Source organism: Tachypleus tridentatus, chromosome 3 (assembly GCF_004210375.1).
Source record: "Tachypleus tridentatus isolate NWPU-2018 chromosome 3, ASM421037v1, whole genome shotgun sequence".
Classification (NCBI taxonomy): Eukaryota; Metazoa; Arthropoda; class Merostomata; order Xiphosura; family Limulidae; genus Tachypleus; species Tachypleus tridentatus.
Window position 1 is genome coordinate 111,159,259 of NC_134827.1, and position 26,554 is coordinate 111,185,812.

Sequence of the window (26,554 nt, forward strand, 5' to 3'; positions counted from 1 at the left end):
AAAAAAGCTAAATTGAAATGATATTGATTTTTTTATTTTTGGAAAATGATTCAGCGTGATTTGATTTTATATATCATATATAATCAACAAAAGAAACGTATGGTGCAATTTTTTATGATACACTGGAGTATTTCAAATTTATCTCAGAGTTATTTGTAATATATATTAAAAAAACAGAAACATCATCTGTACAGTTTAAGTTCTAAATGTATACATTTCACTAGAGCCTCATGACGCTTTATTATCCAATAACGTATTCATTTCAGAGTTTTATATAAAAAACAAATTTTTCCACTGCTCTCTGTTCGTTCTCTGATGGTTCAATTCACTTGATTAAGCCTTTCAAAGAACACGTGTGCAACCAATACCTAAACACGAATATCGCAAATAAGTGATTACAAATTCCGTATGGAAACACTGGCTAAACATTTAGCACACACCGAAATGTATTAATAACTGATAAAGACAGAGGCGATAAAGTTTATTAGGTAAGCGTTATCTTTAAAACGATTCTTTGATGTTGAAATGTTTTTAAATAATTGTGTTAACCACGTGTAAACGACCTTCGAAACACGTGAATCACAAAGTGTTAAATAGATACTGAAAAATCAACAAGAAACTTGTCTTCCTGTTAAAAAAAATCCTGCGTAGTTTGCGTAGGTATCCGTGTGTAGTGTAATAAGTAACTCATCCGCCGGAAACTGGTAGGTATCTAAAAAGTTAAAGAGAAAGCAAAAGAGAAAATAAACATATATTTTTGAAACAAACAATATCGCAACAGAATAAGAAGTGATAACTAGATTCCAAGTTCTATCATTCTATACTATACAAGCTGTGGTACCCGTCCTGTGTCCGAGTTATGATCTTAAAATAAAATGTGGGACTGGACGCTATTATGAATAACAGAAAAACCTTAACGCAACTTATTTAAGATATTATTATAAAATAATTAATATTATAAGATATTTTTTCACTAGTCATTGTTACCTCACTAACAGTTTTGAATAAACTTTAAGAACTCTATATATTTATATGATTAAAATATGGTATACACTGGACGATGGTCACGGTGACTTATTATTAAGAGGTAGCGACACCCAGAATTTAATGTTCTTTCACAGTGTTTTGTGCTATTAATTAATTAATGGACATTGGCCGCAGAAACGACTGACGGATCAGTTAAAAAGTTACAGGTCAAAATAGAAAGTGCGTATAACTCAAGAAACGACTCTTCATATGGCTGTTGAAGTAGGAACTTATGGATTAGTGCAATAGTAAAGAAATTTCTTTTCATTGCATTCCTTCACATATTGCTAGCGCACTCTCTGAAATAATATACTAAAACGATTGTGTGCCTTTACCCCTTCCTCATTGTTTATATATTGTTATAGACAATTTAATAGTTTTTATAAGGACGTGGCGCCATCTATGAATGTAATTAACGTTAACTTACGTCAAAGATGATAAATTCTCAATAGCAGCAATAACAGGAATAGAAGCGGTTATTAATCCCCTATTAACATGTCCCTTGCTCTAAACTATCATCTCACAAGGTCTGGTCGAGATTGGCTTAGCCACCTAGGAGTAGTTAGATAAAGGACAAAAAGACAGACAGCACCTACTTCTTTTGTGTTTTATATACAAAAGGAAGAGCCAATCGACGCGGGTTAAAGTTACAACTCCTAAAGTCTTAGATAAAATGCTATTTATTTCACTCGTCAGTATGAGAGTTACTTCATTGTGCATGTAATATGTAATATTACACAATGTACTGCAAATATGGCCTGGAATAGACGGTCGAATAAGATGTGTATAAACACATATTTGTGTGTTATAACATGCTTGAATTATCATTGATATTTGAATTTTAAGCGAAATGATGCACACAATGAACATTTTTCACACTAGTGTTACTGTTTCTTGCACAGTATATCATGCTATCAGTTCTTCTCAGTTAGTGTTAATGTATCACGTTCTGCTTAACCATATTTTATTCAGTTATCTCTTACTAACACAACTGACTTGTTTGATTTGCTATTTGACGTCAGAATATCTACACAAACATAATGATGCCATACATATATTATTTGCATCTTCACATGAACGATAACGAAATGAGTAGTGCCTAGTTTAAATACTTAAAGTGTAGGGTTAAGTTCCAATTAACTGTGTCATTGACACAGTAGAATTAACATGCCCATGATATGAAAGTGGCCACAACAGGTATAAAACAATTCCTTTGTATATGGTTATTCAGTTTAACATCAGCCTTCATGTTAATTTTGAAGTCCCAGTAAATCGTAGTTAATCTTTACATATCAACTGGCTTTTAAATATGAAAAATTCACCATTTTATTAACACGTGCAAACACAAGTAGCAATTAAATCGATAAGAAAACACATATTTTTCACTTGTCAGGAAATTTCGTCCAACATCTGTAACGCCGGATAAATGGCAGATCAGATATATGGAGCACGTGAGACAACTATAGTTCGATGACAAGTGATAAAATGAATAAGTTGGGTTTATGTTTATTTTACATCTTAAACAGCTTGCCTGGTATATAATTCACAAAAATCAGTTAGTACTATCAATGTTACAACTGTCATGACTTCAGTATTGAAGAAACAAGCAGAAACATATAAACTAGATTCAAAGAACAAAAAAAAAATCCACCTTCACGTGTTTTTTAACACTGCAAATCAAATAAACACAACATAACCATAGAAAACACTGAGATATTAAGTAGGGAAACAAATATAAACAAACGCAAAATCAAAGAAGCCCTACTTATACAGCAACTAAAACCAAAATTAAACCAATGTAAAGTAACACCTTTATACCTATACTAATTAATAATCTGACGTCCACCTGCAACGCCCCCTACAATCCTGTACCTGTGTACACTCTCGTCCCTAAGACATTTGTTTGGAAACGGTCACATTCAAACTTTCTCTTTCTTAACCTGAAGATGACCTAGGAAAGTCAAAACGTTGTCCTATGCTTACCAGTGAAAGTGTTAATACCAATACCAGTCGTTCTGAGATACACTATATAAACATGGGTGAGTTAAACACATCTTGAAACACCATAAATAAAACCGTTTTATCACGAAATAAAAGAAAATCGGTGGACTTACGAACTGAGTCGTACGGGAGTTTTCCACAAAGTTTAACATCTCCAATTTGTAAATAATCTTTCGTACAATCTCCTGATTCTTCCAGACGAAAGGCATTAAACTTGATTTCGATGGCACACACGTCAAATGTGCTTTTCTTCACTGTATATTTACAGTTTATGTTGGAAGGGTAGGCTCTGTTCGTGTAGCCGGGACTGATAATCTGAAACGTTTCTTTTGTATAGGTGGCATCGCAATCTAATAAAGAAACAAAGAGGTGTGATTGGCTTTATCATAGGAAAGGAATTAATTGGCTCACATACCACATTATTACATAAGTTTGCTTGCTTGTTGTAGAGTTAAAGCCACGTTGGACCACCTGCTATGTCCGCTGCCGGGAATCAAATCCCGGATTTTAGCATTGTACTTACTTGTTATATAAGAAAAAGATACGAGCAATATAAAAACACTCCATCATATGAGATGTGAAACTAATTCATCTTACTTCTGAGGTTTTGGGAAGGTAGGGGGATTGTTAGCGTCCCCAAAGTGTGAATTCGAGGGTTCCCTAGTTCGCAGACTTTTCCCGCAAGCACGTGCCATGCACTTTGGAGTCGCGAGTACGTTATAATAGTGAAAAAATCACATTATCCGGTGTGCCCCAAGAGTTGGCGGTGGGTGCTTTGCCTATCGCTTCAAAATTAAAGACGAATAAATGCAGAAAGCCCTTTATGTTGCTCTGTATAAAAATTCTAAAAAACATATTTTATATATATATATGATATTTTTACGTGCTAATTTTACTGTGTAGTTAGTGTCTTATTCAGATAGCAGGAGTGTAAATAAAGATATAAAATTACTGTGCAAGAGTAATAGGATATTTTACTTGGCTTTGATGATTACAAAGGCTTAACTAGAAGAAAAGAGCAATAAATAACAATAACAAATCATAAAAAGATTAACTGAAACCAAAGATTAAAGTTGAAAATGATTAGGGCTAAAGATAACAGTTGTTGTCATTTATCACTGTTGTTGTTGTTGAAGTATTTAACTGTAATCATTACAGAAAATAAAAGAAGGCATGACACTTAACAATTAAGCTTTGTAATTTAATTCTGATTTAAACACGTGGTTAGAGAGCGCTCGACTCACAACTTGAGAGTCGCAGCTACAAAGCGCCACTTTCCACCAAATATGCTTGTCCATTCGGTCGTGAGAGTGTTACAATGTGACGGCCACAGCCAGTATTCGTTGATAAAAGGGTATCCCAAGAGTTGGCGGTGGATGGTGATAACTAGCTGCCTTCCCTCTGATAATGACCCGGCATGGCTGTTGACTCGCAATCTGAGAGTCCTGGGTTCGAATCTCCGTCACAGCAAACATGCTCGCCCTTTCAGATATAGGTGCGTTGTATTGTTACGGTCAATCCCACTATTCGTTGGTAAAAGAGTAGCCCAAGAGTTGGCGGTGGGTGGGGATAACTACCTGCCTTCCCTCTAGTTTTACACTGCTAAATTATAGATGGCTAGCGCAGATGGCCCTCACGTAGCTTTGCGCGGAATTTAAAACAAACAAACAAAGAAACCCTCTGCTAAATTAGAGTCAGCTAGTCCAGGTCGCCCTCACGTAGCTTTGCGCGGAATTTAAAACAAACAAACAAAGAAACCCTCTGCTAAATCAGAGTCAGCTAGTCCAGGTAGCCCTCATGTAGCATTGCGCGAAATTCAGAAACAAACAAATTCACCCAACCGTAACAGATATTGTTTCCAAAAATAAACGCCTTGTTGAAAGGAAACTAGATTTCTTAAAAGGGACGTACAATAGCCTACAAACACTGATAAGATTACGCTAGTAACGTACATAAAATGTACTTGACATACACACGCACACGAAATTTTATTGAAGATTGAACTTAATAGAATCAAATACTTTCATTGCATGAACGTTTCACATTCATTTTTTACACAGTTTTCAAAACCTATCCCATGATTCTCACTTGAGAAGTGATCAAGCAATTTATAATTTTCGAAATGAGTTTCACTTGAAAAAAGTAGTGACCTTTGGAAGATACGTCCTCGTCACATCCTTGGCTCAACTGTTTCACTTCTAACCGAAAACTTGATTTCTGGTCAGTTCCATCCGTCCGGAAAAGGAAATCAATTTCATTCTCAGTTTTCGGAAAGGGAACGTGCACTAAAAAAAAAACAAAAAAACTTTTGTTAGCTCGATCACTGTAAGCTTGATGATAACATAGTATATCTCTGTGTGTTCACTTTCCACTTATGTAGTTATAGTCGCTTCATCTAGAAAGTAGTGCCTCACGTTTTAAACTAGAAAATATTAAAATAACCCAAAATTAAAATCTAAGATGACAGTCTTGATGACGAGAAACCAACTTGAAATAAAAATGTATCTCAGAACGGCTGGTATGGGTATCAACACTTTTATTGATAAACAGAGAAGAGCGTATGTTTTCTTATAGCAAAGCTACATCGGACTATCTGCTGAGTCCACCGAGAAGAATCGAACCCCTGATTTTAGCGTTGTAAATCCGTAGACGTACGGCTGTACCAGCGGAGGATAAGCAGATAAGAACCTCTTTCTTAACCTGAAGATGACCTAGAGAGGTCGAAACGTTGTTCTCTGCTTATCAATAAAAGTATTAGTACCCATACCAGCTGTTCTGAGATACTAAGAACATACTGTTATTAGTATACACTACATACTAGTCTCTTGTGTTTGTTGTTCATCTAATAGAGGTAGAAATATAGATCTCTTATATTTGTTGTTCATGTAATAGAGGTAGAAATATAGATCTCTTATATTTGTTGTTCATCTAATATAGGTAGAAATATAGATCTCTTATATTTGTTGTTCATCTAATAGAAGTAGAAATATAGATCTCTTATATTTGTTGTTCATCTAATAGAGGTAGAAATATAGATCTCTTATATTTGTTGTTCATCTAATAGAGGTAGAAATATAGATCTCTTATGTTTGTTGTTCATCTAATAGAGGTAGAAATCTAGATCTCTTATATTTGTTGTTCATCTAATAGAAGTAGAAATATAGATCTCTTATATTTGTTGTTCATCTAATAGAGGTAGAAATATAGATCTCTTATATTTGTTGTTCATCTAATAGAGGTAGAAATATAGATCTCTTATATTTGTTGTTCATGTAATAGAGGTAGAAATCTAGATCTCTTATATTTGTTGTTCATCTAATAGAGGTAGAAATATAGATCTCTTATATTTGTTGTTCATCTAATAGAGGTAGAAATATAGATCTCTTATATTTGTTGTTCATCTAATATAGGTAGAAATATAGATCTCTTATATTTGTTGTTTCTCTAATAGAGGTAGAAATATAGATCTCTTATATTTGTTGTTCATCTAATAGAGGTAGAAATATAGATCTCTTATATTTGTTGTTCATCTAATATAGGTAGAAATATAGATCTCTTATATTTGTTGTTCATCTAATAGAGGTAGAAATATAGATCTCTTATATTTGTTGTTCATCTAATAGAGGTATAAATATAGATCTCTTATATTTGTTGTTCATCTAATATAGGTAGAAATATAGATCTCTTATATTTGTTGTTTCTCTAATAGAGGTAGAAATATAGATCTCTTATATTTGTTGTTCATCTAATAGAGGTAGAAATATGGATCTCTTATATTTGTTGTTCTTCTAATATAGGTAGAAATATAGATCTCTTATATTTGTTGTTTCTCTAATAGAGGTAGAAATATAGATCTCTTATATTTGTTGTTCATCTAATAGAGGTAGAAATATAGATCTCTTATATTTGTTGTTCATCTGATATAGGTAGAAATATAGATCTCTTATATTTGTTGTTTCTCTAATAGAGGTAGAAATATAGATCTCTTATATTTGTTGTTCATCTAATAGAGGTAGAAATATAGATCTCTTATATTTGTTGTTCATCTAATAGAGGTAGAAATATAGATCTCTTATATTTGTTGTTCATCTAATATAGGTAGAAATATAGATCTCTTATATTTGTTGTTCATCTAATAGAGGTAGAAATATAGATCTCTCATATTTGTTGTTCATCTAATGTAGGTAGAAATCTAGATCTCTTATATTTGTTGTTCATCTAATATAGGTAGAAATATAGATCTCTTATATTTGTTGTTCATCTAATAGAGGTAGAAATATAGATCTCTTATATTTGTTGTTCATCTAATATAGGTAGAAATATAGATCTCTTATATTTGTTGTTCATCTAATATAGGTAGAAATATAGATCTCTTATATTTGTTGTTCATCTAATAGAGGTAGAAATATAGATCTCTTATATTTGTTGTTCATCTAATAGAGGTAGAAATATAGATCTCTTATATTTGTTGTTCATCTAATATAGGTAGAAATATAGATCTCTTATATTTGTTGTTCATCTAATATAGGTAGAAATATAGATCTCTTATATTTGTTGTTCATCTAATAGAGGTAGAAATCTAGATCTCTTATGTTTGTTGTTCATCTAATAAAGGTTGTAACCTGTTTCATAACAGAGCCACATTGGACTGTCTGTTGTGTCCATCCCCGGATTTTAGCGTTTTAATTTCAAAAACTTAGCTCTCTTCCCCCAAGGAACCGTGAATGAATCGAGTATTAGCAAAGTAAAACAAACGGCTGCGTGAACCTTTGCGAAGATGTTAAAGACAAAATATTAAACCAAAAGATATTCTGTATTTTTGAAATCTTACAAAAGTAAACCAAATTATGTGATGCTTATCTCTTAAAATAACTGTCAGGGAGTTAACTTATGCCTTACTTTTAAAATATTTCAATGTCAGCTACAAATGTTAGCATCACTAAAAAAAAGAAGGTAAAACAATACAGTGTAATATATTTACGTCAGTAGATGTTAGCATCCCTAAAAAAAAAAAATAAAACATTAGGGGGTAATATATTAACGTCACTAGATAAGCCTCTAGGATCAATAGTCAACTTTTATTATCAGGAAAGACATAAACCTGTTTGTCCATCCAAAATTCCACAGTATCGTGAGCCATCAATTTCTAGGTAATCTCCACCGCAGGTTCCGCTTTCAGCCTGACCGACATCAAACCTCGAGAAATAGATCTCCAACCGACAGATGGCGCTGCTGTGACGAAATACTTTGTAACTGCAATCGGTATTTGAATTGTACGAGGCGGGATAATTAAAGGTCTGCATCACACCGCTGACGTCACTTAATGTATCACAAGTACTCGAATCCCCTGAAAACGAAACAATTTGTTTTGGTTAATTCATTTGTACTTTTAAAGAGACCCTCGACGAATCACAAGTGAAATTGCGGATTTATCATGCTAAAATCTGCGGTGGACAGAATGCGTAAAGCCTATTGTGTAGCTTTATACTAAGGAAATAACAAGAATGTTTGAACTATATGCGGCAGCTAGTCATCACTACCCACCGCCAACTCCTGTGACTACTCTTTACCAACGAATAGTGGGACTGCCCATCACATTATAACGTCCCCTCGGCTGAAAGGGTGAGCATGTTTGGTGTGACTAGGATTCGAACCCGCGACCCTCAGATTACGAGTCGAGTGCCTACTCTTCTTTGTACCTATACAAACAAAACAAGCTTTTTAAGTAACCAGAGAAATAAATTTCCAGTATGTATCGTCTGAAAGTTTGGTCCGCAAGAGTGAAGACAACAAGTGATATTATTCAACAATTTACCTTCTCTCGATCTACAATGTAAACAAAATATCTCTGTGAACGTGTTCCCTATACCGGTTGTTGTTTTCTTAGTCCAAAGTCCAAAGCTGTCTTTTGTCAGCAACGTGAATATGAATCCAGATTTTCGCGTTAAAAAAATGAGGACAAGACGTACCTGACCCACCCAGGTCGACACAAACACGACCAAATACTCACCCATATCCAGATCAGAAAATAACAACAACAGTACTATTACTGTTCATTCACAACGGATATTATATGGTTGTAAGGGAAAACCTAAACACAAAGAAACGTTTGTCAAAATTATAGGGTTAATTGTTTAAACAATGTGGCATTTATATTAGGCTTATTCAAAAGTAGTGACAACAAAGTAAATTATCTCTAACAACTTTATGAAAAAGATAGAGTAAATGTTACGTCATGGTTATTATTCTTTTCAAACTTGTGGTTGAAACATACCGACAGCCTTGTAGCAAGATCCAGGGAGCTGGGTTACCCGGATGTTAAAGCCTCTTCTGCTTGTAAACTTATCGGAAATGAACACCAGACGTAAACTTTCGAAACCCGTTCGGAAAGGAATAACTAAAACATTAGAGAAAGTGGTATATTTATAATTCAACAAGTATCAACTATGAATTAAAAACACACTTAATTAAATAATAGAATAAAACAAAACGACAACATAACTCAAAATATTTTTAAATTATTTCCAGTACTATAAAAGTTTACAAACCACTGCACTGATTATAGATTAACTAGTTATTTCTGTTAGTTTCTGTTCTTGTTGTTTATTTATCTGCATAGAATTACTGGTACAATATCACAAATTATAATGACTTGCTAGGGCTTTTGGAGATAAAAGAAAGATTTAAAAGTATAGTATAGGTCATCTTAGTGTCCCTGTGTATCCAATCTTTCACTTACAGTTGGCATTTTAAATCACTTCAAGGCCATCTTAGTGTCCCTGTGTATCTAATCTCTCACTTACAGTTGGCATTTTAAATCACTTCTAGGCCATCTTAGTGTCCCTGGGTATCTAATCTCTCACTTACAGTTGGCATTTTAAATTCTTCTAGGCCATCTTAGTGTCCCTGTGTATCTAATCTTTCACTTACAGTTGGCATTTTAAATCACTTCTAGGCCATCTTAGTGTCCCTGTGTATCTAATCTTTCACTTACAGTTGGCATTTTAAATTCTTCTAGGCCATCTTAGTGTCCCTGTGTATCTAATCTTTCACTTACAGTTGGCATTTTAAATCACTTCTAGGCCATCTTAGTGTCCCTGTGTATCTAATCTTTCACTTACAGTTGGCATTTTAAATTCTTCTAGGCCATCTTAGTGTCCCTGTGTATCTAATCTCTCACTTACAGTTGGCATTTTAAATCACTTCTAGGCCATCTTAGTGTCCCTGTGTATCTAATATTTTACTTACAGTTGGTATTTTAAATCACTTCTAGGCCATCTTAGTGACCCTGTGTATCTATTCTTTCACTTACAGTACGTTAAAATTAATTTCAGCATCTGAATAGATGGCAACATACTTAAATGAGTACAATATCAAATGCATTGTTCACAGTGTTACAAACATTATCAGATAACTACAAAATTATCTCCAAATATCTCAATATTCTTTAAGAAAGTGGCTGTTCTGATACTAGGTACTAAATGAGGATTTAGTTACTACTTTGATAAACGGTACTAAAAATGAAGATTTAGTCGTTCCTCCAGCAACTGGTACAAGATGAGTGATTGGCTATTTCCAGACAGCCGATATTAAATAATGGTTTAGGTATTTGCTCAGTGGACATATAATAAAACACAGTTTAGGTATTCACCCGGCGTCAGGTACTAAATGAGGGTTTAGCTGTTTTGCCCTGCAACCTTGCATCAAGTTTCGAACTTTGGTTCAGTTCGTTCAATCAATAGAGCAGGAGATTATTAATTTCTTATGTAACTAAATTGTGTAAAGTGGTCATTTGAAAACAAATAATCTCTTTGGAAAGTGGTCATATAAAAACAAATAATCTCTTTGGAGAGTAGTCATATAAAAACAAAATCCTCTTTGGAAAGTGGTCATCTAAAAACAAATAATAATTTTGGATAGTGGCCATATAAAAACAAATAATCTCTTTGGAAAGTAGTCATCTAAAAACAAATAATAATTTTGGAAAGTGGCCATATAAAAACAAATAATCTCTTTGGAAAGTAGTCATATAAAAACAAATAATCTCTTTGGAAAGTAGTCATATAAAAACAAATAATCTCTTTGGAAAGTGGTCATCTGGAAACAAATAATCTCTTTGGAAAATGGTCATCTAAAAACAAATACATATTTTGGAAATTGATCATCTAAAACAAATAATCTCTTTGGAAAGAGGTCATATAAAAAGAAATTTTTTTTTTTTGGTGGGAAATGTTCGTCTAAAACAAATAATCCTTTTGGAAAGTGATCATCTAAATACAAATAATCATTTTGGAAAGCTGTCATCTAAAACAAATAATCCTTTTGGAAAGTGATCATCTAAATATAAATAATCCTTTTGGAAAGCTGTCATCTAAAAGCAAATTATTCCTTTGATAAATGTCACTCCTGTGTTCCAAACTATAAACATATGGGAGTATATTTTCTCTTTTTTTTTAACGAGTTTCACTATTCGCACAGCAACAGTCACGGTCTACCGGAAAATCTCATTTGCAACGAGACTCGAGTTATGCGTCAAATTTTAGCAATGACAAAGACAAGTAATCTCGAAAATAACCAATGTTAAATAACAAAATTACCATTTAGTAAATTTAACATCGTTACTCGATAAATTTCTTGAATTTGTATGTTAGCAAATGGTGTTTGTAACAGATGTTTAGTCCATATGATGTTTGGTGTTTTTTTTTAATTTCGAACAAAGCTACACGAGGGCTATCTGCGCTAGCCGTCCCTAATTTAGCAGTGTAAGACTAGAGGGAAGGCAACTAGTCTTCACCACCTACCACCAACTCTTGGGCTACTCTTTTACCAACAAATAGTGGAATTGACCGTCACGTTATAATGTCCCCACGGCTGAAAGGGTGAACATGTTTGGTGCGACTGGGATTCAAACCCGCGATCCTCAGATTACGAGTTGAGTGTCTTAACCACCTGGCCATGCTGGGCCTAACGTTAAGTGATTAAAGTATAAACTTTTTATTTAAATACAGATCTTCGGATGAGTTGTTTGTTTTATTCATTTCATTTAATGTTTCGAGGTGCTAGTTGGTCTCACTTAATTAAACCCCCCAAATCACGCCAGATTCCTACATCACTGTAGCATAGCGTGTTATTTTCATCTATATTAAGCCTATTACTTTCTAGTGATTCGCCAGATTTCAGCTTCATGTGTATTAGGCCTATTGGTTTCTTGTGATTCGCCAGATTTCGGCATCATGTGTATTAGTCTCATTAGTTTCTAATTATTCGCCAGATTTCAGCATCATGTATATTAGACCTATTGGTTTCTAGTGATTCTCCAAATGTCAACGATAAAAAGCATAACTTCGAACATAATACACAATGTTCCAGAACACCTGCTTAGTTTCTATAAATACATATTTTTCTAGCATATCTTAAGCTCAAACCAACGAGCTTTCTCTGTTCGCTACAGGAAATTGTACCTTGAATTTTTGTGTTGTGAGTCGTAAACTTACTGCTAACTGATCAGCGGATTCTAGAAACTAATTTTTTTTATTTAAAGTTATTAAATTACTGCAATTTTTATTAACAAAATTAACAGATTAAAGGTATTATTTATTTATTTGTTCTAATTTGCACGAATTCTTCAATGATATTGACCAACAATTTCGAAATGTCGCGACGCATTTAAGCAAGTTCCATGCAGTATTGTGTGTAAAATAATGTTATTCGCAGATTATATTGAAGTACAATGTTTTACACTGAGCTGCCAAGAAATACAAGAACAAACAGAAATTGGTATCGCCATCAAAGCATAAAAGAGGGAAAGGTAGAAAATGGTATAGTGCTGAGTTCATGCGAGGTCTGTTTCTTTCAATCTATCACTTGGACAATATTATCTATTTACAAGAAAGTTAATAATTGCTCACCTTTAATTGGCTGCTGGTTATAACCACACAGTCGTTCTTCTGTGGACTCAATCTCCAGGAAGTCGGCCTTACAACCTTCATCGGCTTCTACATCGAAATCCAAGAATTCCAGCTGTACCTGGCACGTGGACAATGTCAACCTCCTTATTTCGTACTCACATTTGGCATCTGGAGGATAGTCATCAGGATAATTTGGTGTCCGGATGTTGTCCTTTTCTCCTGTGATCACCTGATTGCACTGAACTGCAAAGAAGTTATTTTAAAAGACGTTAAAAATCACTAACGAAACAAAAAAGGAATATTGCTGAGCAACAGGACATTGCAAGTACTGCAATTCTACTGTTTGGAAATGTAGAGAGTATAATGTGAACATGGTTCCAAGAAACCCTGTGTTCCAATCACCATGAATCCTAGGGAACTTGAAATAAAGAGTCATAGCGCGGTTTCAACAGACTTGGTTTCTAGTAGCAATCACTTGCTGGGAAACCCAGAGTACAGAACGTTAACATAGTTCCAAGAAACCCTGTGTTCCAATCACCATGAAACGCTTGGAAACTCGGATCACAAAGTGTTAACAAGATTCCACATGCCTCTATGCTCCAGGAACAATTAGCTGCTTAGAAATTTGAAGTGAAGCGCGTAAACAGGGTTCCAAAAGACCTAGAATTCCAGAACCAAACCAATGAAACTTGGAGAAACTTGGTATATCCAAAGTTATCGTGGTTCTAAAATACTTTATGTTTCCATAACAATGAAATCTTTGGAAAACTGGATCACAGACTGCACTGCACAACAAAGATTTTGCTTCTTGAACACTGTTGGGTGTTCCTTATAGATTTTTGGCTGCTGATCACGAAAATCGCATCCAAATTTGTCCATCACGTACCGTTTTATCGAAATCTTCAGTTTCACCAGGACATTGCTACAATGGAAAAACGATAACAGGGCAACTGGAGCCCGTCAATGCTTGCTGACTACTGTGATGCACCGGACATTAAATACAAACGAAAATCAGGAGCAAAACACTTTTAATTATGTTGAACTTAATAGCGTATCAGAAACATAAACGCAATTAAATACGTTATTGCCGGTAAACAGTTAACTGTCTATTTCTCAGAGTTCCTACGTGATGAGGCAAAACCAAAACTATATTTGTGCATACCCACCAGGTACCTGTCACAATCAGCAAAAACTTTTCAGGAAGCAAAACTTAAAAAAAAAAATTGTTGTGCAGTTCCGTTAGTAGTTCAAAAAGACTCTGAGTTCCAATAATAATGTGAAATACTTAATAACCTTGGGTGTGTGATATTAACACAATTCCAGAACACCCTATCTTCCAGTAACGGCAAAATATTTGAAATCTCGGAGTGTAAAAATCTTAACGTGATTCTAAAAGTCCCCGTGTTCCAGTAACAATGATGTATTTGGAAACTCGGATCACAAAATGTTAATAGTTCAGAAAAGACCCTGAGTTTCAATAGCTTTGCGCGAAATTCAAAAAACAAACATTATTGAATGTCATGTACGAGTACGTTGTTGTAGAACTGTGAGACAATTCCAGAAAAAACCGCAGGCCTGTTTTGGGGCTACAGGCTGAGTAGTCTTCCACGGGAATTAGCAGTTATACCTGAACTCCGAGCAGGTATTTCTACTAGTTTTTTTGTTTTTTTTTAATTTCGCGCAAAGTTACACGAGGGCTATCTGCGCTAGCCGTCCCTAATTTAGCAGTGTAAGACAAGAGGGAAGGCAGCTAGTCATCAACCACCCACCGCCAACTCTTGGGCTACTCTTTTACCAACGAATAGTGGGATTGATCGTAACGTTATAACGCCTCCGCAGCTGAAAGGGCGAGCATGTTTGGTGCAAAGGAGGTTCGAACCCGCGACCCTCGGATTACGAGTCGAACGCCTTAACCCACCTGGCCATGCCGGGCCCAACTAGTTTATATAAATACATATTTTTGTAGCATATCTTAAGCTCAAAACAATGAGCTCTCTTGTCACTCGGGCCCGGCATGGCCTAGCGCGTTAAGGCGTGCGCTTCGTAATCTGAGGGTCGCGGGTTCGCGCCCGAGTCGCGCCAAACATGCTCGCCCTCCCAGCCGTAGGGGAGTTATAATGTGACGGTCAATCCCACTATTCGTTGGTAAAAGAGTAGCCCAAGAGTTGGCGGTGGGTGGTGATGACTAGCTGCCTTCCCTCTAGTCTTACACTGCTAAATTAGGGACGGCTAGCACAGATAGCTCTGGAGTAGCTTTGTGCGAAATTCCAAAAAACAAACAAAAAAACAAACTCTTGTCACTACAGGAAATTTCACCTTGGATTTTAGCATTGTAAGTTGTAAACTTACCGCTAACTCACTGGCGGATTCTAGAAACTAAATAATTTTTTAATTTAAAGTTATTAATTTACTGTAACGTTTATTAACAAAATCAACTGATTAAAGATATTACTGACAATTAAAAATAAGCACAACTCACCGGAAGATGGCAAAATCTTACAAGAATTGGGAAGTTGGTGTACGTCAACGTCAAACCCCTTACCGGAACCATAACTATCAGTAACAAACTGCAGAGTCATAACACCTCCTGAAGCAGGGTTGTACTCAAGGGTTTCTGAAACACGAAGACATCAGTTATTACATGGACTTTACTTGTATTTTGATGTATTATTCTAAACGAAGCATTCAATTCTAAACATCCACTGCTGGTGCAGCGGTAAGTCTACAGATTTACAACGATAAAATTAGGGGTTCGTTTCCCCTTGGTGGACTCAGCAGATAGCCCGATGTGGCTTTGTTACAACAAAACACAAACAGAAGTGTAAACTCGGGAGAAAAAAAAAACTCATTAGAAATGTGGATGTCAGCTAAATTATTTATTAAGAACTCTCTTCAGTCGTATCAATAATCTTCGTCTGTATAATTATTCTAATAGAAAATCACTCATTTTCATCGTATTTAAAATGTGGATTTTGTCCTCTAGTTTAGGGTTACCGACAATCTGACGTAACGTACTTAACCCTGGCAGATTGTTTCCACAGATTCTTTCTTCGTTCGATAATTCAAAATAATCTTTGACACAGAAGGCGCTGTATTCGATATCTAATGTCCTGAAAGCAATATCTACTTTGCAGATGGATGGATCGGGTCTTCTGATTATGTACCTGCAGTGAAGTCCTGGACTATAGATTCGAGGGAACGAAGGAGACGAAAGCCGTCCAGAAATATCCGTTACTTCCTGATCACAATCTGCAATGAACTTAAAATGTAACAGTATCCACATCTGGATCTTGTTGGCAACAATACGATATAACGTGCCTTAAGACTAAAACCAATCTTTTTGATAGAAACATGGGTAGATTTCAACCGTTATAATCACATTAGAACAAGTGAGAATCAACTTAGCAATGAATGTTACTAATAATATAATCAAAAACATCTTAGTTACACGGATCGGCATGGCCAGATGGTTAAGGTTCTCGACTCGTAATCCGAGGATCGCGGGTTCGAATCCTTGCCACACCAAACATGCTCACCCATTCAGCCGTGATAATGTGACGGTCAATCCCACTATTAGTATAAGAGTAGCCCACGAGTGGCAGTGGGTGGTGGTGACTAGTCTTACACTGTTAAATTAGGGACGACTAGCGCAGATAGCCCTCGTGTAGCTTCGCGCGAAATTCAAAAAAACAAAACAAACAAACAAACCAAAAACCAATCAATGAATACTTCCTGGAAAATTCTTATCGATGATATAAGTACACTTACCAGTTTTCCCAAGAATTTTACTTTAAGCTGCAATTCTTTTTTGACCACACCTTTTTTTCATAATTTTTCGATTAGATATCATGAATTTTTGTCCGTGCTCACAAACAAATCATACCAAACAAAAAAACGACATTCGACAGTAATCAATATTAGCTCCAGGATACAATCCCTGTTATTCAGAATAGGCCTATATTTTACAGAACCAACGAGAATCTTTAAAATATACGGTGGTAGTTTTTCCTCTGTAAAACAGTGTTAATAGCTTCCCTTATAGAAACGCCATGAAATCTATATTAACAGCTTCTTGTCATCTCCCCATGTAATCGATACAGCTGTATCAGGCATCATTATTTATGCAAATACGTGACTCTAAACGCTCTTTAATTAGAATACTTTAATGAAATTTAGTAAATTTTACTGAAAACGTGGTAACGAATAATTAATAATAATCGTCCATTCGTAAGATTATTTTGGAAACCTGAGCTACAAACTGTTAATTTAGTTTGCTTGGACTAATAAATATTTATGTATCTGTGTGTTATTTCACCTTACAGTTTTGCTTCTCTAAATCAACAGTCTTTAATACGAATTAGAAAAACCGTCAATTTTTACTCTTAGGTGAAGCTGTAACAATTTTAAGCCGATAGCTCTTGTGACATTTTGCGTAGCTATGCACATTTTCGTTACATTTGAACAGTGTTTGTTGAATGACTTAGCACATATAACTTATATTTACATCGCATGAGACCCCTAATTGTAAGTTGTAAAGATCCGTCAGTGTACCAAATTTGGTTTGTTTGTTTGTTTGTTTGTTTGTTTTGGAATTTCGCACAAAGCTACTCGAGGGCTATCTGTGCTAGCCGTCCCTAATTTAGCAGTGTAAGACTAGAGGGAAGGCAGCTAGTCATCACCACCCACCGCCAACTCTTGGGCTACTCTTTTACCAACGAATAGTGGGATTGACCGTCACATTATAACGCCCCCACGGCTGGGAGGGCGAGCATGTTTGGCGCGACTCGGGCGCGAACCCGCGACCCACCAAATTTGGTAAAAACATACATACGAATTAAGTACGTTTTTCTGTCAAATAAATTTCCATGAAAATTTGGCGCGAAGAGAAAAAAGGAAGAAACGCAATGGAAATTGTAGATGTTACACCTCATACGTTTCTTAATAGATTGTTATACCTCATACGTTTCTTAATAGATTGTTATACCTCATACGTTTCTTAATGGATTGTTATACCTCATACGTTTCTTAATAGATTGAAACACCTCATGTTTCTTAATAGATTGTTACACCTCATACGTTTCTTAATAGATTGTTATACCTCATACGTTTCTTAATAGATTGTTATACCTCATACGTTTCTTAATAGACTGTTATTCCTCATACGTTTCTTAATAGACTGTTATTCCTCATACGTTTCTTAATAGATTATTCCTCATACGTTTCTTAATAGATTGTTATTCCTCATACGTTTCTTAATAGACTGTTATACCTCATACGTTTCTTAATATATTGTTATTCCTCATACGTTTCTTAATAGATTGTTATTCCTCATACGTTTCTTAATAGGCTGTTATACCTCATACGTTTCTTAATAGACTGTTATACCTCATATATTTCTTAATAGATTGTTATACCTCATACGTTTCTTAATAGACTGTTATTCCTCATACGTTTCTTAATAGATTGTTATTCCTCATACGTTTCTTAATAGATTGTTATACCTCATACGTTTCTTAATAGACTGTTATTCCTCATATGTTTCTTAATAGATTGTTATACCTCATACGTTTCTTAATAGATTGTTATTCCTCATACGTTTCTTAATAGGTTGTTACACCTCATACGTTTCTTAATAGACTGTTATACCTCATACGTTTCTTAATAGATTGTTATACCTCATACGTTTCTTAATAGATTGTTATTCCTCATACGTTTCTTAATAGATTGTTATTCCTCATACGTTTCTTAATAGATTGTTATACCTCATACGTTTCTTAATAGATTGTTACACCTCATACGCTTCTTAATAGATTGTTATACCTCATACGTTTCTTAATAGATTGTTACACCTCATACGTTTCTTAATAGATTGTTATACCTCATACGTTTCTTAATAGATTGTTATACCTCATACGTTTCTTAATAGATTGTTATTCCTCATACGTTTCTTAATAGATTGTTACACCTCATACGTTTCTTAATAGATTGTTACACCTCATACGTTTCTTAATAGATTGTTATTCCTCATACGTTTCTTAATAGATTGTTATTCCTCATACGTTTCTTAATAGATTGTTATACCTCATACGTTTCTTAATAGATTGTTACACCTCATACGTTTCTTAATAGATTGTTATTCCTCATACGTTTCTTAATAGACTGTTATACCTCATATATTTCTTAATATATTGTTATTCCTCATGCCTTTCTTAATAGACTGTTATTCCTCATACGTTTCTTAATAGATTGTTATTCCTCATACGTTTCTTAATAGACTGTTATACCTCATACGCTTCTTAATAGATTGTTATACCTCATACGTTTCTTAATAGATTGTTATTCCTCATACGTTTCTTAATAGATTGTTATACCTCATAGGTTTCTTAATAGATTGTTATTCCTCATACGTTTCTTAATAGATTGTTATACCTCATACGTTTCTTAATAGATTGTTACACCTCATACGTTTCTTAATAGATTGTTATTCCTCATACGTTTCTTAATAGATTGTTATACCTCATACGTTTCTTAATAGATTGTTATTCCTCATACGTTTCTTAATAGGTTGTTACACCTCATACGTTTCTTAATAGACTGTTATACCTCATACGTTTCTTAATAGATTGTTATACCCTCATACGTTTCTTAATAGATTGTTATTCCTCATACGTTTCTTAATAGATTGTTATTCCTCATACGTTTCTTAGATTGTTATACCTCATACGTTTCTTAATAGATTGTTATACCTCATACGTTTCTTAATAGATTGTTATTCCTCATACGTTTCTTAATAGATTGTTACACCTCATACGTTTCTTAATAGATTGTTATACCTCATACGTTTCTTAATAGATTGTTATACCTCATACGTTTCTTAATAGATTGTTATACCTCATACGTTTCTTAATACATTGTTACACCTCATACGTTTCTTAATAGATTGTTACACCTCATACGTTTCTTAATAGATTATTATACCTCATACGTTTCTTAATAGATTGTTATTCCTCATACGTTTCTTAATAGATTGTTATACCTCATACGTTTCTTAATAGATTGTTACACCCCATAAGTTTCTTAATAGATTGTTATTCCTCATACGTTTCTTAATAGATTGTTATACCTCATACGTTTGTTAATAGATTGCTATACCTCATACGTTTCTTAATAGATTGTTACACCTCATGCGTTTCTAATAGACTGTTATACCTCATACGTTTCTTAATAGATTGTTATACCTCATACGTTTCTTAATAGATTGTTATTCTCATACGTTTCTTAATAGATTGTTATACCTCATACGTTTCTTAATAGATTGTTATACCTCATACGTTTCTTAATAGATTGTTACACCTCATACGTTTCTTAATAGACTGTTATACCTCATACGTTTCTTAATAGATTGTTATTCCTCATACGTTTCTTAATAGATTGTTACACCTCATACGTTTCTTAATAGATTGTTATACCTCATACGTTTCTTAATAGATTGTTACACCTCATACGTTTCTTAATAGATTGTTATTCCTCATACGTTTCTTAATAGATTGTTATTCCTCATACGTTTCTTAATAGATTGTTACACCTCATACGTTTCTTAATAGACTGTTATACCTCATACGTTTCTTAATAGATTGTTACACCTCATACGTTTCTTAATAGATTGTTATACCTCATACATTTCTTAATAGACTGTTATACCTCATACGTTTCTTAATAGATTGTTATACCTCATATATTTCTTAATAGATTATTATATTTCATGCCTTTCTTAATAGACTGTTATGTCACATGCATTCATTAATTCATTGTTATATCCTACATATTTCTTAATAGATTGTCTTGAAAACTGGTACGTAAACTACCAGTCCAGTAGAGCAAATCCGCAGATAGTATTTGACAGTTAGCATTATCGCAGTCCGAGCGAGAGAAGATGTAAGATCGTTGAACTGTCACTCCAGTTACTAACACACAGCGTGTCTTGCAGGGTTGTTGTTGTTGTTGTTGTATACATCAGATGTCGCCTTTAAATTTCGAATTCTTACCAGTTGGTACTGAACCGCAACTACTCTTTCGTTGAACCACTGAAATTTCGAAGCCACGACCAGAACCGTAGTTGTCACTGTAGAACGTGAAAGTAGCAGAATCACTCCCAACAGGAAACTCCACTAACCCTAGATGGATATTGAAAAAAAGATTTGGCAAATAAAGATATAGAAAAGATGGTTATAAATGATTGGACTTCTTAGAGTGTACTCAACACGCAGATTTCATTTAAATTAAAATATTGTGACAAAATATATCTACACTTCACCTCAACGTTTCGTTCATACATTATTTTTGTTCACGGCTAAATTCAAAAAGTTCAAAACAATGTATCGAATTGGTAACAAAAATACATTTATAAAAGTACATCGTCCTTCTATTAATTTTTGTTGTTGTGGCACAGCGGTGTGTCTGTGGACTAATACCGCTAGAAACCGGTTTCGATACCTCAAGTGAGTGGAGCACAGATAGTCCACTGTGTAGCTTTGTGCTTAATTACAAACAATCAATCAGTTTTATTGCTGTTGTTAATCTAGAAGTAAAACATATAGCGCAGTTGAGGCTAAACACAGGAACAGATAAAGTATTATCCATGTAATTTAAATAGGTCATTTAGTCTAAATATTAAAAAAATAATATTATTCAGTTACAAACATATTAACAAGAATTTTTGGCAAAGCAGTTTGTATTTGGTGTTGTCTAAAGTGTCCTATGCCTCAAAACTCCAGACCGATGTAGTCTGTAAAGAGAGGCCTCATGTCATTCGTTTTTTTTGTATAATAATTTCAAACAGTTTATATACATAGATATAAAACTAATGTTTCAACTTCACTTACTACTTCCGGAAATCATTCCACAGAGACGAGTTCCATCAGAAAGTTCCAGAAAGTCACGTGAACATTTGTCTCGTGAAAATTCGATGTCAAATTGATGAAAATCTAATTCCACAACACAAACGGACGAATCCGCTTTACGAAGTGTGTAAGTGCACCGCTGATTGGCGCTGTAGTCATTCGGGTAAGAGGGCGAACTAAAAATTCCCTTATATGATGTAATTTCCTGATCGCATTTACCTGCAAAACGGTTATTATAATGATTAATCCCCAAACCAAACCTGTATTGTTTTATTGTTTTCATAAAAGCAGTAATAAAGTAGCAGATCGACTGATATTATTAAATATTTATTTGAAGAGTATCTTAACATTGTTATTAGTGTGTCTCTTCATTATTTCTAACTTTGTGATACAATTAACAGAGAGCAATCACGAGATCAATCTAAACAAAGAACCATTTTACGTTCTATTTGATCTCTTAGTACTTATACAGGGTGTTCGGAAAGTCCCTGTGCAGTTTTGTCTGTTAATAAATATATAAGTGCACAGTGACTTTCCGAACACCCTGAACAATTAGCTATTACTGCTATTACTACTTTTAAGGTTTTATTACATATGTAGCAGCTAAAGCAAATCTGTATTGTTGTTTTCATATTTTTTATTACATGTGCAGCAGCTAAAGTAAACCTGTATTGTTTTCATAGTTTTTATTACATGTGCAGCAGCTAAAGCAAATCTGTATTGTTTTCATAGTTTTTATTACATGTGCAGCAGCTAAAGCAAATCTGTATTGTTGTTTTCATATTTTTATTACATGTGCAGCAGCTAAAGTAAACCTGTATTGTTGTTTTCATATTTTTATTACATGTGCAGCAGCTAAAGTAAACCTGTATTGTTTTCATAGTTTTTATTACATGTGCAGCAGCTAAAGCAAATCTGTATTGTTTTCATAGTTTTTATTACATGTGCAGCAGCTAAAGTAAACCTGTATTGTTTTCATAGTTTTTATTACATGTGCAGCAGCTAAAGTAAACCTGTATTGTTGTTTTCATATTTTTATTACATGTGCAGCAGCTAAAGTAAACCTGTATTGTTTTCATATTTTTATTACATGTGCAGCAGCTAAAGTAAACCTGTATTGTTGTTTTCATATTTTTTTATGTTTTTATTAGATGTGCATCAGCCAAAGCAAACCTACATTGTTGTTTTCATAATTTTTATTACAATAACTTCCAAGAATCTTTTTAACATTATTTATTTGTTTATTTCGACTTTTGTCTCTTCTATAGGTTTTCAAACAATATTTAAGGGTTTACGTGATTTGGATTTCAAGTTGAAACTCAACAGAATATTTGAGATCATGTGAAAACAAAAGGAGAGACGCGAAAAGTAAACGAAAAACCTCAACTAATCAAAATAACAAATTGTTATAAAATAGCATTTTTAACGTTAAAAAACACAATTCGAAACAATTCCTATTCTGCACAAATAAATAATTTAATTTATTACATCTCTTTTTAAATTGAGTATCTTAAGAACATCAAACTCAAATAAATTAATATGTTCCAAGCACAGACATAATAAACATAAAAGTATTAAATAGCTTAGGCCTAAGATTAGGTTTAGCTCGATTATTAAGCAAGTTTATTCTGATTTATCTACAAACTTACCGGAAGATGACGAACCTCCACATGAATCAACCATCTGATCCACATATATCTCAAACCCCTTACTGGATCCGGATCTATCGCTAACAAACTGAAGTTTCACTGAATCCAGTCCTCGTGGAATATCGATGATTTCTGCTATAATTTAACATTTGTATTAATAAATCAAATGACATAAATACCAATTTATCACTCAGAAAATAACAAAGAACTGATCACAAATAAATTGTCTCAAATTACAGTAAAATTATAAAATAAATACACTTTGCAATCTAATTAAATTGGTTATTAATTACTAAAAGTTACAAATGGCTGTTTACAAAAATCTCAAGATATAAATATATATAGCTTCTTTTTTTAATGCTAACTGGACTTTCAGTTAGTTAATAATCAATTCAAATGATAACTCATAAAAATATTAATTTTAAGGTATATTTACTTTGGTAATTAAAATATCTTGGTATTAGTATAGCACTTATTTTCTGCTACTTTATTGTTTTTGTTTGCATTTATATTATTTCTACGACTTTAAAATAATTGGAAATTTCTATATTCATGATTAGTTGAAATTAGACTTCAGCGCCATAAATTATAACTAAATTTTGAAGGAAAATAAATAAACGACAACAGTGAAATAATTTCATGTTCATTTAGCTTTGTTTTGTTTCTATAATTGTAGTGAAATCTTTACCACTCAATATTTACCCACAGAGTGAAAACTTACGAATATTTCTAAAACCCAGTAAGTCGCGAAAACACGAAGTATTCGAATGATACATTAAATTCAATGAAATAAACTTCTTTGATTTTACGTCTTAGTACGGTTTGGAGAACTGTTAGATGACTGTTTTTAAGAAACACCAGTACAAAGATCGACTGAACATTTTCATGGCCTGATGTTTCGATAACATAGTAACACAACTTGAAGTAAGCCTAATGAGCATGCATGCTGCCAAGTGCCTTCATATTTCCCAACTGACTACAAATACGTCATGTACGAAACTATTATGACGCGCAAAGCTAAATAACTTTTGAGTTTAGTGCATTTATCAGCTTTATAAATTTTTGGACATTAATTATAAAATATAAAAATGATTGGTCAATGTCACTTTAAGAAACAAAATAATTTTTTTAAACCCACTTTTTCCGTTGTATGTACCACATAGACGAGTAAGATCGGGAAACTCCAAATAGTCTTTTGTACAGCCTCCAATACTGCTTTCTACATCAAAGTTTCTTATATCCAGGACGACAGAACATACTGTAGGTTCGGCACGTCGAATACTAAAAATGCATTTTTCGTTAGGGCCATAATCATTTGGAAAACCAGGAGATAGTAAACTTCCACTTACTGTCGCCACCTCTTGGTCGCAGCGCTTCCCTACAACAAGAGAGTAAATGAATTATTCTATTACAAGTTACGGCTTTCACAGTAAGGAGATTTATTTTTAAAATTTGTTCGACGTTTCGAACTGGTGTCATCACTCACAAGTACATAAATGTACAACTTGTAAACAAATAAAACGGGAATGTAAATATACATTAGCAGCCATTTTGTACAACAACATATTTGTTTGTTTTGTTTGTTTGAATTTCACAAAGCTACTCGAGGGCTATCTGTGCTAGCCGTCCCTAATTTAGCAGTGTAAGACTAGAGGGAGGCAGCTAGTCATCACCACCCACCGCCAACTCTTGGGCTACTCTTTTACCAACGAAAGTGGGATTGACCGTCATTATACGCCCCACGGCTGGGAGGGCGAGCATGTTTAGCGCGACGCGGGCGCGAACCCACGACCCTCGGATTACAGTCGCACGCCTTACGCGCTTACACCACAACAATATATAACAAACTATTAAAGGTTTTTTTTTTCAAAAACTCTAACGCTAAGTCGAAGAATAACATTATGTCTATTTATTAATAGTATTAATTAGGGTTTAAGGGTTAGCCCTTACTAAACGTATACAAGTTACAGTGTTAATTTATTTATTCTTTTTCGAATATAGGCATTACTAAATAAAAGCTTAACTAATCTTAGACGTAAGAGAAGTGGACTGGTAGATTTTGATGTCTGCGATTAGAATCTATTTGCATTACGCTAAAAACCCTGTATTTAAAGAAGCACTGTTTCAGTAAAAATACTAATTTGATCGCAAATATTTTGGGATCTCTGTTATTGACTTTGAGTGCATCGTTATTTACTTTTAAATGACTACTAAGATGGCATGTACAGTATAATTAAATGTGTTTGAATTTAAGCACAAAGCTACATAATGGACTACCTGTGTTCTGCACATCACGGGTATCAAGCAATATTGCCGAATTAGGTAATGTTTTACCAAATTTGGTAAATTTAGTTCTGTTTGATAAATTTGGTAAAACCTTCATGAAATTTGGTAAGTTTTGCTAATTTACCTGTTGCATTGCCAATAAAAGATTTTCAAATTTATTGCCTCCTTTACGTGAAATTTGATCTTGTGATAATGCTTTATATGAGCGAGTTTTATGTCTAAATGTTTTAAACATTTAGATTGCGTTATAAGGCGCAAGATAATTTCAAACAATGATGATTCACCGGCGTCTCTGTTAGTCTTGTTTTCATATACTGTAGCTTTTGTTATGATTTCGTGAGTTGTAACTCGTAAGTTCCGTCTTCGTTTACAGTGTAATGTATTGTTTAATTTTACATTTGTGTTTTGCTTAATTTTTATAATTTTATTTAATTTACATTTAATCTAACCCACAGATCACAATGGCTGAGAAAAGGAACGATAAGGAAAGTGATTTAGTAGAAAGTCCATGCAAGAAAATAAGCCTACTTAGGCCTAGTTACTAACAGAAACGTTAGTTGCCACAAAAATGGCTTAATGATCCTAAGTTTGGTTGTTTTAGTCAAAGTCCGAAAACCTTAAATAAGTCATTTTGTAAAATATGCAGTTGCGACTTATCTGGGAAGTGTTACCATACTTTAGAAACATCTTAACAGTGAAAAACGTTTAAAAAAAATATTAAAGCAAGTGCCCAGACTTCTAAAGTAACTGACTGTTTACGGCCTTCTGCTTCTTCATATAACAT

General features: G+C 33.9%; 1 protein-coding gene across 1 annotated transcript; it reads right to left on the reverse strand.

The window, feature by feature from the left end:
• On the reverse strand, nt 1-26,554 carry LOC143245970 (cubilin-like). Its single transcript, XM_076492222.1, has 13 exons — nt 26,530-26,554; nt 24,623-24,862; nt 23,485-23,619; nt 21,818-22,054; nt 20,981-21,109; nt 15,951-16,184; nt 15,415-15,549; nt 12,936-13,178; nt 9,302-9,424; nt 8,129-8,374; nt 5,178-5,312; nt 3,141-3,377; nt 1-712 (listed from the first exon to the last, which is right to left on the reverse strand). The coding sequence occupies exons 1-13, from the start codon at nt 26,552-26,554 to the stop codon at nt 609-611; spliced, it is 2,223 nt and encodes a 740-aa protein (XP_076348337.1). The 3' UTR covers nt 1-608.

Excerpts from the sequence above, each read along its gene's own strand:
- LOC143245970 (XM_076492222.1), bottom strand. The coding sequence starts at position 26,554 with ATGTTATATGAAGAAGCAGAAGGCC. Across the intron at positions 23,620-24,622 it reads TGGTACATACAACGGAAAAA|CAGAAATCATCGATATTCCA; the intron begins GTGGGTTTAAAA and ends GTTAAATTATAG. Across the intron at positions 13,179-15,414 it reads TAAGATTTTGCCATCTTCCG|TTCAGTGCAATCAGGTGATC; the intron begins GTGAGTTGTGCT and ends ACTTCTTTGCAG.